Raw genomic sequence first — 17,004 nt, 5'->3', positions numbered from 1 at the left:
AGTAATCATTTCACTTAGTTTGGATATGATTAGCTGAGGGTCCCTGCTTGCAACATAATAGAGTGATGTTCTTCAGGGTAAGTCACCTCATTTAGTTCTTGCAGCTAGAAAAGCCATCTATTGTTCAGATGAAAGGAAGCTGATAAGGAAAATCTATTCGTAGTAAAGAAGCACAGTGACAATATAAAGCCATTTAAAATGAGCCATGTTTTTGACAGTCTTCCCCTGAATTGCTGCTCTCAAAGTTGAACTTGTATTTAGCATTTATTTTTGGACAATGAACAATCTGCCTTTGTTTCACAGATGGGCAAACACTGTATAAAAATAGAATTAGTGATTTCACAGGAATTTTGTTGTGTTTGGTTGACATATATTTGAAATAAGTTTCTCAGCTAGTTTTGGTATATAATGAATGAATAAATAAAGGAATGAATGAATAAATGAATACTATTAAGCATTCATTAATAATAGGTGTCAGGTCAGAAAAGAAACAGTCAACAATACAAAAAGCCAATCTACAGAATGGGAGGCATATTTACAAGTCATATACCTAATAAGTGGTTAATATCCAAAATGTATAGAGAACTCATACAACTCAGTACCAAAAACAAACAAACAATCCAGTTAAAAATGAGCAGAGAAACTGAATAGATATTTTTCCAAGGAAGACGTACAGATGGCCAACAGGTACATGAAAATATGCTCATCATCACTAATCATCAGGGGAATGGAAGTCAAAACCACAATGACATATCACCTCACATGTGTTGGAATCACTGTCATCAAAAAGACAAGAGATATCAAGTCTTAGTAAGGATGTGGAGAAAAGGGAATACTTGTATACTGTTGGTGGAAATGTAAATTGGTACAGGATAGCTACTGTGGAAACAGTATGGAGGTTCCACCAAAAATTAAAAATTAAACTATCAACAATCCCACTTCTGGGTATATATCCAAAGGAAATGAAAAGTGATATTGAAGAGACATCTGCAGTCCCATGTTCATTGCAGCATTACTCACAATAGCCAACATATGGAAGCAAGCTAAGTGTCCATCGACAGATGAATAATGCAAAGACGATGTTGTGTGTGTGTGTGTGTGTGTGTGTGTGTGTGTGTGTGTGTATGGAGAGAGAAAGAGAGAGAATGGAATATTATTCAGCCACAAAAAGAAGGAAATCCTGCCATTTGCAAAAATGTGGATGGACCTTGAAGGTATTATGCTAAGTGAAATAAGTCAGAGACAGATAAATACTGTATGATATCACTTATATATGAAATCTAAAAAAGCCAGACTCAGAAACAGAGAGTAGAATAATGGTTACCAGGGACTGAGGAGTAGGGGAATTGGGGAGATGTTGGTCAAAGGGTATACACTTTCAGTTATAAGATAAATATGTTTTGGGGATCTAATGTACAGTATGGTGATTACAGTTAGTGATACTGAACTATATACGTAAGAGTTTTTAAAAGAGTAGATCTTAAATGTTCTTACCACAAAAAATAAATAGTGATTATATGAGGTGATGAAGGTGTTCCCCAACACTACAGAGGTCATCATTTGGCAATATATGAGTGTATAAACACATTGTGTACCTTAAACATACACAATTTAATATCTAAATTATATCTTAATAAAAACAGTAGGACTTTCAGAACTGAAAGTATAATGACTAAAATTTAAAACAAAACAAATGTTTTAAAGAACCGAAGGCAAAATTAAGAAATGGAAAGATATGTGAAGAAATTACCCATAGTGCAGCATAAGCAGCTAAAGAGATAAAAAATATTTAAAAAAAGGGAAAGTAAAAATATATGTGATTGCAATTTAAGGGGAAAAAAGAATAGAAAGCATGAGGGAGAGAAAAATGCAAAGTGGTATGCCTTCACATTTTTTAAATAATTGATTAAAAACATGAATCCCTAGATGCAGCAATCAAAAGAAGACCTAAACAGGATTAAAAAAGTGAACTCCATATCTTATTACATTGGGGTGAATCTCCAGAACACCAAAACAACTAATAAAATTGATCAGTGGGAAATAATTAAGCACTTACAGAGAAAAGACAACTGGATTGACTCTACAAAGTCCTGGGAGAAAATAGCTGGCAGCCTAGAATTTATACTGAGCTAAACTATCATGTAAAAGCCAATAAAATAACCAAATAAAATAAAAATAGCATCTTCAGACAAATCAAAATAAAAATCTACCAGCAGAGTTTGGCTGAAGTATCTCCTATAGTATATTATTTATGGAACATAACGAGTCCCATAAAATTTTTAATGGAAATATAAATTAATACAAACATAAATCGACTATTATACATTAAAATTTTTTAAATGTTCATGCTCTTTACACCAAGAATTCCTTATCTATAAGTTTTAGCCTAATAATTTTGTTATGGATATGTGCAAATATTTGTCCACAAGAACATTTCAATTTTTCTCATTATATTGAATTCAGAAATATTTTTGACCCCTGACAAAAAGGGGCTTGTGAAATACACCATGAAATATTGAAATGCTGTGCCATCGTTAATGGTATTTTTATAGGAAGATTTCTGCCTAAAAGCATGGATTGGTATCAAAGGTATATATTATTTTCAAAATTAGCCTACACTGTTATATACAGTTTGAATACAATTTTGTTGAAGCACTACTGGAAACATACCTCCAAAGTATTAAGATTAGTTATCCCTGGCAATGGAATTGTGAGTACTTTCAAATTACTTTTTTTGTGCCTGACAATATTTTAAAATTGTTTCTATACTAAACTTTTAATTTTGTATTTAGAAAAAATATTATTAAAAATAAATGCTATCTTTGAGAATGAAAAAATATATGTATGCCAGGCACTTTGATAGGTTCTTTCACGCATGGTATTTTAATTAATCCTCAAAGGAACCCTGTAATATAGGTGTTATTATTTAACAACCCCTCCCCTTTTTTAACGGATCAGAAAATTAACTGTCAAAGAGACTAACTGATTAACTCAGAATTAAATAGTAAGTATCAAAGCTAAGATTGGAACCCAATTCCCAAACCTTGCTCTTTCAACACTGAAATCAAATTTGGTAAACAACAAGATCTAAGAAGAGTTGTTTTTCATTTGATTTTTCCTACTGAGGAAATTCTCACAGGTGGTGCAGAGAGTGATATTTTAGAGTTGCTTTTTCAAAATGGCACTAAGAGTGAAAGTGAGTATCATGAGAAGTCTTAGAGGCAAAATTGTGCCTTATCTTATTGAGGCTAAGGACAATTATTATTTCAAAATACTTGCTACTAAAACAAAATGGCAGAATTGATTCTGAATCAGTGGGATGGCATTTCCTCAATAAAGGTTGTGTCCTTTCAATGAGGAAGTTTGGGGGCAAGAGCTGAATTAGGAGACAAAAAAAGACCTACATTAGTTCACCTAGGGCCTGCGTGGGAGCTATGGAAAGCCTGGCTTAACCCATATATTTACTTGTTCTTTATTAATTCATTTATTGACTCAATCGTTCCAAACTACAAATAGATAAGAAAATTATTCCAAGTAAAGGTCAAGCAAACATGGCAAGTATGATTCAAATAAAGGTCAACCAGTCACTAAGCATGACTGGCCCCAAGGAGTCTACACTTAGTGGCCGGTGAGTAGAACACTCAGAAATTACAGAGAAGACAAAGAGGTGACAGTCATGGTGAAGGCATGATGGATTCAGAGTCAGTTTTCATGGGTCCTGACTCTAATACAAACCCTCACTACAACTGTGTGTTCCTCGGTAAGAGGGACGTAGGAGACCTGAGAAAGGGCCTGAGGAGTCTTTGGGAGAGTAAAATTTGTAAAGAAAGTTTAAAGAGATAAAGTATGTATAAAGAGATAATACATACTGGGTGGATCTAAATTTTATTGGAAAAAAAAACCTCAGGAAATTAATATAAAGCTTCTCTAATTTACTGAGTGTTTAGTGCAAACCAGATAAGAGGGACAGACATTTTGAAATACATTATCTCATTTAATCCTTATAGCAATACCATTTTACAGAACGGGAAATGATAGTTCAGAGAAGTTAACTACATTGGTCAAGCAATCTTATGGACTTCAAGTACATTTATTAGTACTTAATTATATATAATTTCTTACTGTTAGAAAGATCTGCTGTTAGTTTTTATTTCATGGGAATCTCTTCAATTAGTTTATAAACTCATTGATGGCAAAAAGACATATTTATTTGCCTCTTTGCCTTATGTATTTCAGGAAGTTCAACAATAAAAAAACATAATTTGTATTATGAATTTATTGATGAATTAATTACATGAAGACATCAGTACTAAAGATTAAGTGAAAATAAGTGGACTGTAATTTGCAGTGAAAGGGAGTAGAGGGAAAGGAATTAAAGGTTGAAATCACACAGCCATTAGTGGCAAAACCAAGTATATCTGATTCGCTCCAAGTTCTTATGTTTTCTAAATCTACCATGCTTTCTTTATAGGAGTCACTCCCTTAAAGAGTTACTAAATAACAAACCCTAATATGGAAAATAGGTGAAAAATAGAGACACATTAGCTGTAAGTAACAGGCAGAGTGGCCTACTTGTTAAGAACTTGGCTCCTCAAGTTAGATCTCTTGGGTTCAAATTTCAATTCTGTCACCCAGCTAAGCTGTTATCTAGTAAATTATTGTTCCCAAATTTTCTCTCCTTCCTCCCTGTGAGAGGATTATCCTTCTCCACTGGACTGGCACTGGGTTTGGCCACATGACATGCTAATAAGATGTGAACAGGGAGTCGTTTTTAATGTCTGAAAAGAAATGTTAAGAGCCATTGCATACTCAGCCGTTGTTCATTTTTTCTTCTGCCATGAGAACGTCAGGGACATGATAGAGGCTGTTCTTCTGTTCATAGAACAACATGGTAGAGTCAGGGTCACGCTATGAAGGATGTCTCACATGAGGAAGAAATAAACGTTTATAATTGAAAGCCATCAAGACTTTTTTGCTAGTTGATTCATTTAGTTAACTAGTGTACCAGTTTTGTTAGCTTGGGCAAATTACTTAATCTCTCTGTGATTCCGTTTCTTTCTTTTTGTAATTTTGAGGGGTTGTGAGGATTAAATATGTTAATGAAGATAAAGTACTTAAACCAGTGCTGTGGTGGTAGATGTTTCTCTGAAGACAAAAAGTCTTGATATATAGTGTTTTCCAATTTATGTGATATAAATACTTCCTCCATGGCTGATTTCAAGCTACCAGCTGATATCACTGAATAGAGAATTGGAAATAGGTACACACAGTGGGCGCTCAAGAGTCAAATCTGGCTCCAGCACACTGCTGAATGTAAAACAACGCACGTAGCAAACACTATAGTAGAGCATATCAAACAGTAAGCACTATAGAAGAGTTTATTTTCTGAAGACAGGTGACTGAATGAAATGGCTTCTCAAATTTCCTTTACATCCTTAAGGTCCTATATTTGTAAGACCACTCAGAGAACCTCAACCCTGGAAGTAAACTTGGAGATACTCTAGTGTACCCATTTCATCTTAATAGACAAGGGAATTGGGGCTCAGAGAGGCTGAGTAGCTTGCTCAAAGTCAGTCAGTAGGAAGAGACATCGTGGCTCCTGATGTCCAGTACACTCCTTTCCCTTCCAACATGAACCACCTCTTAAAAACTTATATGAAAGGGATCAACAAAGAAATAAAAAAGTTAAGTAAATAGCTAATGCCTCTTGCCTTGTCCCAATTTCTGATTAGAAATAATAATGATAATAAAAATAAAAGATTAAAATTAAACACTGGTCACATTTATTGATAAACCTGACTTTTGTGATTGTGAGTCTATTTTAAGGCAAGTTGTAATAAGGAAAAATATTTACTACTGTGTAGTTGTTATGTATTATTTTGTAAAAGTGAGGATTATTAGGAAGAACTGTATATGTTACCAGTCATTGAAATGTCTAATTAAGGGTGGTTATCTTGACTATTAAAATGGATGCATCATCTCCTGGCATTCCTTAGTAATATCTCCTCCTAAAAATATTGCAGTACACCCCCATGCAGTATACTCCCAAATTAGCTTTTCAGACCACTAATGCAGTGTGTTCATATCTTAAGGTAACAGTGATTCATTTTGTTAACCATAGTGGTTACTGGCTGTAACTATGGAATGCATTGTCATGGAAACAACATTTTCTCTCCTCCCCCCTTTCAATTCACCCCAGAGCTATTACCCAGAGACAAGAATTAAGGGAAAGCATTTTGTCAGATATATATGAACAGATAACAAATATACATACACACACACACACACACACACACACACGTGTGTGTGTGTGCATGTGGAGAGACAGAGAGGTATAGAGAGGTTTAATCAATGAAGTTTCATTGATTAAAGTTAAACAATAAAAGATCAAGGAAATAAAATATATATTTTCTTTGTATTTTGTCATTTCGTTCTGTCAATCTAAACCAGCACAAACTGTAGAATGGGAAATAACTTGAACATAGCAGCCTTTAATGCTGCCCTAGAATAGGAGGTCAGCCTTAGCTTGGGTAATTCATTAGGGAAAGACAGTGTTAGATATTATTGGAACATCACAATATAGAGCATACAGTACTTTTGGGGTGTTTGAAATCCAAATTACAGGCTAATGAATAAGGGAAATATTGTACAACTTTTTTAGAATCCATTCTCCTTTGGAAAACCAGCCATAATTATAGATGCTCTGTAGGTGGAAGTGCTCACACAATCACACATTTTATGCTAACATAAAGGGAAAGAATGCTAAGGGATACACTTAACCTGTGAGTGTGACTTTAAGATTCCACAGAAGGCACCAGACCAGAGTTCTGCCCCTAAAATGTGACCTGGTATGTTTAAGCACCTATATATATATGACCTCCTGAGCCCCAGCAGCCTCTAGATATGCACCAGATTGAATCAAGCCCAATTCCTAATAGAGAAATCAACTAGGTAAGGACACCTAAATTTGTGTGAGAATCACAAAGCCTGAGACATAGTTGCCCTCTTCAGTTAGAACCAGATTTGCCTCAACGTTGACTGTCTTCCCATGCTGATCTTTGCTCATACTTTGTTCCATATTAATTTCCCTTCAAGAGGTCTTAATTTGGTAGGCAGGACCCATATTCCTCTCATCACGGGTCTGATTAAAAATGTAGATTTCTTGATAACCTCTTGGCCTATGGAATGAGAATGTAGGGTTAGGCCTGAGAATCCATCTTTCCTTCCTTCCTTCCTACCTTCCTTCCTTCCTTTCTTTTTCTTTTCTTCCTTTCTTTTCTTTTCTTTTCTTGTCTTTTCTTGTCTTTTCTTGTCTTTTCTTGTCTTTTCTTGTCTTTTCTTTTCTTTTCTTTTTTAACAAGCACACCCACAGAATTCCAATGCAATCAGGTTTAGTTTCCATTAACTTGGGGCAGGAAGCTAGGGTATTTTGGATATGGGCAAGTGAGGGAAAGTTTATAGGGTACTGCATTTGACTTGACAGTTTACAAGTTCTTTTGTTCTTACTGGAACTTTATAAGTTGAAGCCCATAGTGATATTTGGGCTTCTGTTCATTTAGAGTATAAGTGGTCTGGTATCCTGGTAGAACTGCATCAGGAGGGCATGGTTCCAGCAGAGTTTGCTATGGATATCTAGGACTGTGTTGTTGCTCTAATTCAAGTGAGGTCTGAGTTCCGTGCCCACTTAGAAAGAGACTTTTGAAACTACTACATTTATGTGAATGGGACAGGCCTGACTGTTCTCAAATAAATCTGGAGACTTTAGAACATCCTTCTGGAGAGGTGTGTGATGTCTCGTATGATGCTGCTTTTTAAACTATCTTCCACCACTTTTCTTTGAATCTCACCTTCATGGCTTATTGATTGTGTGACTTGGGCAAGTGATATAGCCCTCAGGGCATCAGTTTCTTCCTCTAGAAAAATGTGTCCAATAACATCTACCTCTCAGACTAAGACTTGAGATAAGCTATTGAAGTACAGAGCAGCTGCTGTGGACTACCAGGGCTTACCACAGGAAAGTGTTGTTTACCATCTCTAGTCTTCATAACAAGTCTGCACTTTATAGATAAGCAAACAGAGGCTCAAACACTGTGACTTACACAAAGCCATACTCAGCACCAGAGCCAGAGTCTGATTCCAAATCCTGATGGCTTGCTCTCTTTCCACCAGCCAATTGTGAGGCACAGTGCCAGGCACTTAGGTGGCACCCTAAGAGTGCTAGTTTTACCCACTTCCTACTCTGCAGCCTTCCTATCACTTTTTTTTTTTTTGGTCTCCAACAAGCAGTTTTGCAGCTGGGCCAGCCACATGCTGATTTTCTTTTTTTTAAATTTTTTTGTTCTTTTGCAATTTTGACAGCTTCACTTTCAAAAGAAAAAAAAGAAAAGAAAAAAACCGATAAAGCAACCACCAGCCTTGTCATTCATGCCTCCCGAACAACAGTAATACTTCTGGGGCTTCTTGGAGCCTCTAAGACATCAAGGTGGGGAAGGGGGCGGACTCCTCCTTTTTGAGTTTGGAAAATGTTGTATCGGATAAAGCCATGGTTCTGAGGCCAAATCTACAACCCAGGGAGTGAGTAGGCTAGCTGACACAGAAGTCAAGGATGCAGGGCCCTAGCGAAACAGCCCACTTCTACCCCAAGTTCCTTTGCCGGCCGTCCACTCAGGCAAGCTGAAGTCGGAGGGAGAGGAGGATGCTCTCTGCAGGCTCCGTGCGGGCCTCCCCCCACACCTGGAGAACTCGGCCTTGGAGGTCGCCCACCCTAGGGCAGCAGAGGCAATGAGAGCCGAGTGAGATCTCCAGGTCACATCAGCGCCGGGAGCGCTCCGGCTCGGACCCCAGGGACTCCCGAGTGGCGAGGAGCGCACAGGCGGGCTGGGCTGGGCTGGCGAACCTCGCGCTCCCTCCCTCTCTCGGCCCCTCCCTCCCACCCCACTTGCCCGGCCGGCGCTCCCCACGGTGACTCTGGATTGCAGCAAGCCATTGGCTTTTTACCAAACCGGGAGCTGCAGTATTTTTTTTTTTTTTTCCTTCAGGGAGAATAATTTCAGCCCCCTTCAGCTCGCATGACAATCTTGTGTGACTGGGGCGAGTAGGCGGGCACATCCTTTTACATACTGCCCCACCTCCTTTGAACCCTCCTCTAAGAGCCTGGCTTCCTTTTATTTTTAAAATTTTTTTAAAAAATTTACCTCCCCCAAAATTTACCTTCACCATAGGGGGGGGAAACCTTCTTGGTTCTGTCCCTCCCCCCTCCCCCACGCCTTGTTCCCCGGGGAAGGGAGACCCCGAGACGCTTGGTACTTGCCCGCGGCGTTGCTTCTACCCCGGCGCTGGGATGGCCGCACTGGGCGCAGGGGGCAGCGATCGAAGTGGCCGCCGGGTCTAGGCTGTCGCTCCATGTGCCGGGTGAGCACCGTGTTCGGGTCCCCCAGCGCGCTGCCACTGCCGCAGCCCGGAAGGAGTGTGCCCCGTTGTTAAGGACCCTGACTGTTTTACACCAATGATTTGCCACTGCAAAGTTGCTTGCACCAATAACACTTTGTCGTTGATGTTTGGATGCAAGGTAGGACGAGGTTCATGTCTTTTTAATGCATGCTGCCTCCCTTGGGGGAGCAAACCATTCCTTCTGTTGTTTGTTTATGTGTCTGCCTGTTGGGAGAGTGACAGAAGCTACGACTTGTTCTGCTCTCTCTGGGAGCCGGCTGGGTTTGGGGCCGGGAGAGCTCACTGATGTTGGGTTAAAAACTCAGTTGTGACGGGACCCTGGTCTCTAATGTACAGAGGCTCCAAGAGCAGATAACGCCCGCCTCGGAAAGGGGGCGCCTTAGGTGGCTCTCTGCTTGGGATCTCTTTATATACTTAGCTAGTGACTGGGCTTCTGGAGGCTCCTCCGCGAGCTCCTGAACTCGTCACAGGTTGCCACCGCCTGGAGCCCCACAGTCAGGGTTAGCTGGAGTGGTAGATGTACTTGAGATGGAATTAAGCATATCAGTTTGCAATCTGACACTTTTCAAGCTGAGGAGCCTATTTTTATTTTAGACAGAAAATCTGGAGCCAGGCTCATGTTGCCCCCAATTGTGTATTTTTCTCTGAGCTTATACAATCCACTTGAAATCCGCACTCAGAAATTTTATCCAGAGGTGGTGCGATTACTCAGTGAGTTTCTAGTGAATAAGTGTCCCACACCAGATTTTTGTAAAGGGGATTGGTGTTCCCAAGGAAATGAGGTTTGAAGGTTTTTGAAGCAGGTTAGCATTCATTGCTCAGTGTCTGAAACTTTTTTTGGTGGATGCGATGATGCACCCCCTGAGAAAGGTTCATAGAACTCGTCATTTGAGCAGTCTTAGCCAATGAATGGTCTGAGTCCATGTCATCTTACTCCTAGATACACACCTTCACTTCTTTTCATTATGAAAAACTGGGGGAGGGGGATTGTCTCACCTGTTTGTGTAAAACACTTTTGTGGCCGCTATGATGGTTCTCTAAGGAGAGAGAGAGAGAGAACATCATATGAAGTAACTGAAAATTCACTTCTGTAAGTGAATAAAAATCACATGATCTCTGTCGTTCTGAAGGATAACACCAGTGACTGCATTGGACGCTGGCAAGCACCTTAGACAGTAGAGTTAATGAAACATATACATTCAACTTCATGGGTAATGCTCAGAAGAGGTGTAGATTTAATGGAAAAATTGGGAGTCAAAATCATGAGTCTTATACTGGCTATGCCTAGAGAATCTCTCTTCTCTGAGCCCGAGTTTTCTTCTGTAAAGTGAAAGGTATGGATGAGATGATCCTCCACAGCTCCAACATCCTTCAATGATGTTTTTCATAAAATCATTTAATGGTAAAGTTACTGCCAGAGATTTATGTTTTTTACTCAACATGATAGGCTGCACCTTAGAGTCAGTTACAAAAGTATTGATCATACTTGAACAGTAGCCTGATACTCCTTGTGAAACCCCTGAAAAGGTCTGAGAGTTGTTGAAGGTTTGTGTGTTCATCACTGCCAGGAAGATGTATGTAACTGAACAGCACCAATAACTAACTTGTTAGCTCCTCTCCTCACACAACCTGCCACCCTTCCCGCATGTGTCTATCCGCTCACTCTTCTAATTGTATTTCCAGCAGCATCTTAGCCATGGCTACTGTTTAAAATCTATTCCAGTAAACATATGAGAATGCTTTGCAGTGCAAAATGATTATTTACAAAGGTGAATTATTTGCCAGGGGAAATTAAACACCAGCTAATAATCAAATAAGATAAGCTGTTGTTGTGGAGAATGTTGTTGAATATGCATTCAACCTGGGACATTCAAAAGAAGTTTCTTTTATGCTGTTAAATTTTCCCTGATTTTCAGATCATATTGCAGGGAATTGGTCTATTTACAAATGCTCTTTTTTTTTTTTTTAATGTTGGGGAATTACGTTAGTTTAACTTCCTTTAAGTTCTCTTCCTTTTGGTGTTTCAGTTTAAAAAAGTCAGTTTGTGAGAGAACCATGTCAATAGAGTGAAATACTTAAATGAATGTGTTGGTAGATAATGTTCTTTGGAAAAGAAATCAAATTTCTATAAAATAAATTAATACTTTTAGAGAGTCTATCCCATTTTATTTTGCCAAGTATATTTGAATAAGATGATACTTAAAAGCCTTGTATAATGGGCTTGATAATTATATTATAACCTTACTTAACAGTTGGTTAATTATTTACTGGCTAATGTAAGGCTCCCACCTTGGAATCTTAGATATGGAAATAATGGAGCCTTCTATTCTAGCCTTTCTTTAGTGAAGTTCTTCAACACTATTTGACAGATAACAACAGAACATAATGTGGAAAAGTTGCATATTGTATAGGCCTGGGTTTCGAAGCTGGATGTACCCAGCTTACTAGATATATGATTTTTCTAAGTCTCAGTTTTTTTCACTGGTGAAATGGCCACAGTAATAACTACTGCATTACATACTACTATGTTATTGAGAGGAGTACAATTTAAATGAGATACATGCAATGTTTAGTAAGTATGCATTCATTAAATGACTGATGCTTTTATATGACCTTGGTTATTTTCATAGCTCCACTGAGGGGGTTTCATCACTTATAGAAAGAATCTCTTTTACTCTTAGGGTAGTTCTTTCGATAAATTGTTCATTTTTGCTATGAGCTTGAGTATTACTTCTCTTAAAGTTATTTTCTCTATGCTAAGTGTTTATATAAAATGTAGGAACAATTTATATATTGATAAAATATTCATAAAACAAAGTGGGTTTATAAAAATGAATGAAAAACTGATACCAAAAAATATTTATTGAGCAATCAATAAAATGCTAGACACTAGAGATGTGGCAATAAACAGCTTTTGTCCCCAGGATCTCGAAGTCCAACTATACTAATTACGATAATGATTTAAGAAAACATATAAAATAAGGATTTTAGCTGAATCTTTGAGCAATGAAAGTAGAATTTAAATAATTGTGGGGAAAAAAAAACCTCATAGAGCTATGTCAATATGGAGGCTCCAAAAGTGCATTCATTCTAATATTATCTAGTAAGTTTGAAAATAAGTTTATTAGGATGGGCATTTATTTTCTTTCCTGGAAAATAATTAGTATGGCAAAGTCAAAAACCTTGTTTGTGTGTAAGCCAGACTTTGTCCGTTTCAAAAACACTTAAACTGTTCTTATTACCCCCAAACCTAGTAATGGCTTGAAGGGTTCTGAGTAACTTGAGCTTTCAAGGCAGAAACCCCAAATAATTTTATTTTGTCACTTAGCAATCTCCAGCCCCTCCCCCCTTGCTGCATCCTGGTTGTCATTCAGTTTAGTTAACTGACTGTATTACTTATGACTATAAATGTGAAGTGTCTTTCTGTACTAGGCTCTATCCCAGGCACCATGATAGGCATGAGAGATACAAATATGTATGACACTATTCCCTTTCTCCAGGAATTACAAATCTATTGAGAGAGGTAATTCCACTTCGTTCCCTAAAATACAGAAAACCACAGTCCCACTTGAGCTTAAGGTCTCATAAGAGAAATTAGAACACCATTGTTCAAAAAAGTTTTCCTGTTGCTTCAGTTCTCTTTTTGCCCCAGTCTCTTTTTACCAGATAATGCTGCTGATGGGAATGGGCTTTCCGTGGAAAAGGAGGCCTTCTGAAAGGCTTTTTCTTTTCGTAGTAGTTTCCGTGTCATTATGTGAAAATAGGCATTAGCTTTACCTTTGTCTAACTCTATTTTCGCCACCTGCAAAGATCCAAGTTCTGAATATAATTTCACAGCAGCCTAGATATTGTTTCTCTTTCCTTTATCTTGTTCATTGCTGCATTGCAAGGACCAGCAGCCCCCGTGTGTCCCCTTCCCTTCCTTTTCCATTTTCTAATCACCATTTCCAAGGCAAAACATAAAAAGATAGGATGTTATTTTCCCTAATATTTCTTAATATCCTAATAATAGCTCATATTTCCCTGACATTTTTTATTCCTTAATAAAAGTACTTTGTAAAGTCCTATATTCTCTGCAATTATTCCTTTACTTTTTTTTAACTCAAAATAAGATTCTATTGAAATATGGCTCATACCTTACAAAACCTCTCTCTTCCCCCCAGATAGTCATTTGTTAATGTAACAACTCAACTGAATCAAACCATCAAGCCCCTAGGTGCACCAGGTACCTTTATCCTTTATTAAAGGATAGGGGAAAGCTCTTGGAAAAATTGTAAAGTCCTGGAACCTGTTTTTTCCAGTGAATGTATAGACATTGCAAAAACTGCTTCACCCCTCAAAGGAAAAGAATCATCTGGTAGAAAGCAACCTTTTTCTTGTCTATATGGTTACTCTTCCCAAAGAAAGGATAATGAGAATAAGGAAGAGATTTAAATGAAAGAAAATAGAAAAAAAAAAAAGAGGAAATCAAAAGAAGAAAGAAATTCTTACTAGAGAAATAAAAGGAAGCGAGAAAAGAATTCAGCTTGATTAAACATCTGCGAAGGTTAGACAATATCCTAGATGCTTTCCAGGGTCATTTTTTCCAATCTCCATAGTTATCAGACAAACAGAGAAAGGAAGAGGCAAAGAGGAAGGAAGAAAAGTACAACAAGATGATGGGAAGGGAGAGACATCAGGAAAGAGGAGAAAGAGGAAAGGGAATTGGGCTGTGGGCTCCCAACCTCCAGAGGGTGCTTTTACAGTCTCCCAAGATAGGAGTGCTGTCAGCACCTCTCCGGTGGACAGTTCCCGCGAGCCTGCAGGCGTTCTCCAACCTCTCCCAGACTTCCTTTTTCAGTCTAGAAACTAGTCTCTGTGGTGGAAAAGTGGTTTTGTTTGCTCATTTGTTTATTCAAGCATAGCAAACTTTGTTATAAAAGAGTGGTGGTCCCAGAGGATTCATTAATCAATATCTCACTGTGTATATTTTTGTATTGGTAGAACAGTTTTTCTACACATGAATATTGCCAGTGTCTGACCATTTTGGTATGTTCTTTGCTTTTATTTTAAACTAATATGTGTTCATTGAAATACATTTTAAAAAAAACATAAAATCATAAAGAAAACAAATTTTTAAAAATACTATTGTCCCAGAGGACTGGAGATAAAAGCTATTAATATATTAGTAATTTAGTATATTTTCTAGTTTCCTGGTACTATGTTGTTGTTGGTGGTCCACATATAGCTTCATTTAAAAAATTTAGCTGGGTTTCCCTGGTGGTGCAGTGGTTGAGAGTCCGCCTGCCGATGCAGGGGACGCGGGTTTGTGCCCCGGTCCGGGAAGATCCCACATGCCGTGGAGCGGCTAGGCCCGTGAGCCATGGCCGCTGGACCTGTGCGTCCAGAGCCTGTGCAAAAAATTTAGTTGTAATCATATTGAGTTTACTTTTGAATGTTTTAAATTTATATTAGGATTTGTATATATATTTTAATGGCTATATAACAGGTGACCATCCTTATCTTTGGATATTTAATCCAAAGATAAAATTGCCTCCCACAATTTTCTACTATTAAAACAAAATTAAAAAAACATATATTGGGGAATAAATCTTTTTTTTTGGATTTGGAATTATTTCCTTTGAATAGTCTAGAATAAGTAGAATTACTGAGATATATTTTAAATATTTTAAGACTCTTGGTGATTGGTATTGCTACATCCATTTTAAACATGGTAGTATGAATTTGCACTGCCACACGTTACATTATATGTTATAACATTCCCCAGCTTTAAATAGTTTTCCTCTACCTTGTGGATTTATAAATATGAGGTAATTAGTTTGTTCTCCTCTGAATAAGTTTAAAACACTATTAGACTTTGAGTTAATTGTGGGGGGGGTCCCATGACTATATTGGTGTGTTCCAGTTTAAAAATATACAATATCCAAAAATCCAAGTGTTCAAAATGGGTACATTAAGTCAACAGCTATTTACACTGTCAAGGTATTCATCCCTATCCCAGCACATACACACTAACCTGCTACCATGGTCCTGATACTGTTCTATATGCATTACAAATGTCAACTCACTTAATCCTCGTTATAATCTTCAGAGATGGGTATAATTGTTATCTCCATGTTAGAGATGGGGAAACTGAGGCATACAGAGTTTAATTAAGTTACCTAAAGTCACATAGCTTTTAAGTGGCAGAGCCAAAATTTGAGCCCAAGCAGTTTATGTCTAGAGCATACACTCATTTCCAGAATTAACTATAGGTTTCTTTCAAATGGCAACTTCCTCTAAGGACCTATAAGTTGGGAGTCAATTTGCAAAAATATAATTTATACCTACTTTTCTGAGAATAACTATGAGTCTGAATGCAAGGCATTATTGTAAATGTTTTTTGCTTTTTTTTTTTTTTTTGAGAGAGGAGTTTGACCTAATACACCATATCCTATAGTTTTCATGTTCTCATTTCCCATGTAAGGTTACTAAACCACCCAGACAGGAGGTGACTTTCTGAAGATCACACAGCATGTCACAGAGCCTTAGCTAGAACCGGGTCTCCTAATTTCTAACTCAGTATTATGTTTCTATGCCATGACCTCTAACTATGAACTAGAATTTCTGAGAATGAAGGTGAGAGAAGAGAAATTGACAAGTTTTATCTGTAGAAAGCAGGAAAAATAACACCTTGCTTACAGGATTGCTTTAAGGATTAAGTGATATATCACATGTGAAAACATTTAGCACAATGCCTGGAATGTGGTAAATATTCAATGCATACATTTTTTTGACATCTTTATTGGAGTATAATTGCTTTACATTGTTGTGTTAGTTGCTGCTGTATAACAAAGTGAATCAGCTATACGTATACATATATCCTCATATGTCCTCCCTTTTCCTCCCACCCTCCTTATCCCACCCCTCTAGGTGGTCACAAAGCACCGAGCTGATCTCCCTGTGCTATGTGGCAGCTTCCCACTGGCTGTCTACTTTTTCATTTCAATACATATTTTTGTCTCCTATTTTATTAAGGCCACTTTGCAAACTGGTGAAAAACTTGGAGACTGTTGATAGCTGAACAGTGTTCTTCAGTCAAGTACATTGAAATTTACTCAAGAGCAAATGAGGAGTACTTTAACCTACCAACACATTGTTAAAGTGTTTTAATGCCACAAAAGGCAGAATCAAGAAGTTTACATAATTCACGCCAAAAAAAAAAAAAATCCTAGATTAAATCTGACCCAGAAAGAGAAAATGAAAAATGAGCTAATGAATGAAACAGGTCCTGAATGTCCCAAAGAAGCAGGTTGCATAGGCTTTGTGTCCTATTTGACAAAGTGTACTTGCCAGTCAAGGTCCTTTTCAAATTTTATTTATCTTTAAAAATTTTTTATTTTATTTTTTTAAATTATTATTATTTTTTAATTTATTTTGGCTGTGCTGGGTCTTCGTTTCTGTGCGAGGGCTTTCTCTAGTTGTGGCAAGTGGGGGCCACTCTTCATCATGGTGCGCGGGCCTCTCACTATCGCGGCCTCTCTTGTTGCAGAGCACAGGCTGCAGACACGCAGG

General features: G+C 37.7%; 1 protein-coding gene across 15 annotated transcripts in view; it reads left to right on the top strand.

The window, feature by feature from the left end:
• Window positions 1-17,004, top strand: part of DLG2 (discs large MAGUK scaffold protein 2) — a 2,016,902-nt gene that overhangs the window by 799,460 nt on the left and 1,200,438 nt on the right. The window contains exon 1 of one of the 15 annotated variants that reach the window (XM_060303831.1): window positions 9,106-9,568. The exons of the other annotated variants lie outside the window; for them this stretch is intronic. Within the exon in view, the coding sequence (XP_060159814.1) occupies window positions 9,506-9,568 (63 nt within the window). The 5' untranslated portion in view covers window positions 9,106-9,505. Of the gene's footprint in view, window positions 1-9,105; window positions 9,569-17,004 lie in introns of those variants that run through there. 15 annotated transcript variants of the gene reach the window in all.

This window comes from Globicephala melas, chromosome 8, assembly GCF_963455315.2.
Source record: "Globicephala melas chromosome 8, mGloMel1.2, whole genome shotgun sequence".
Taxonomy (NCBI): Eukaryota; Metazoa; Chordata; class Mammalia; order Artiodactyla; family Delphinidae; genus Globicephala; species Globicephala melas.
The sequence above is the reverse complement of the archived record's forward strand: the minus strand, read 5'-3'. Positions and strand labels throughout refer to the sequence as shown.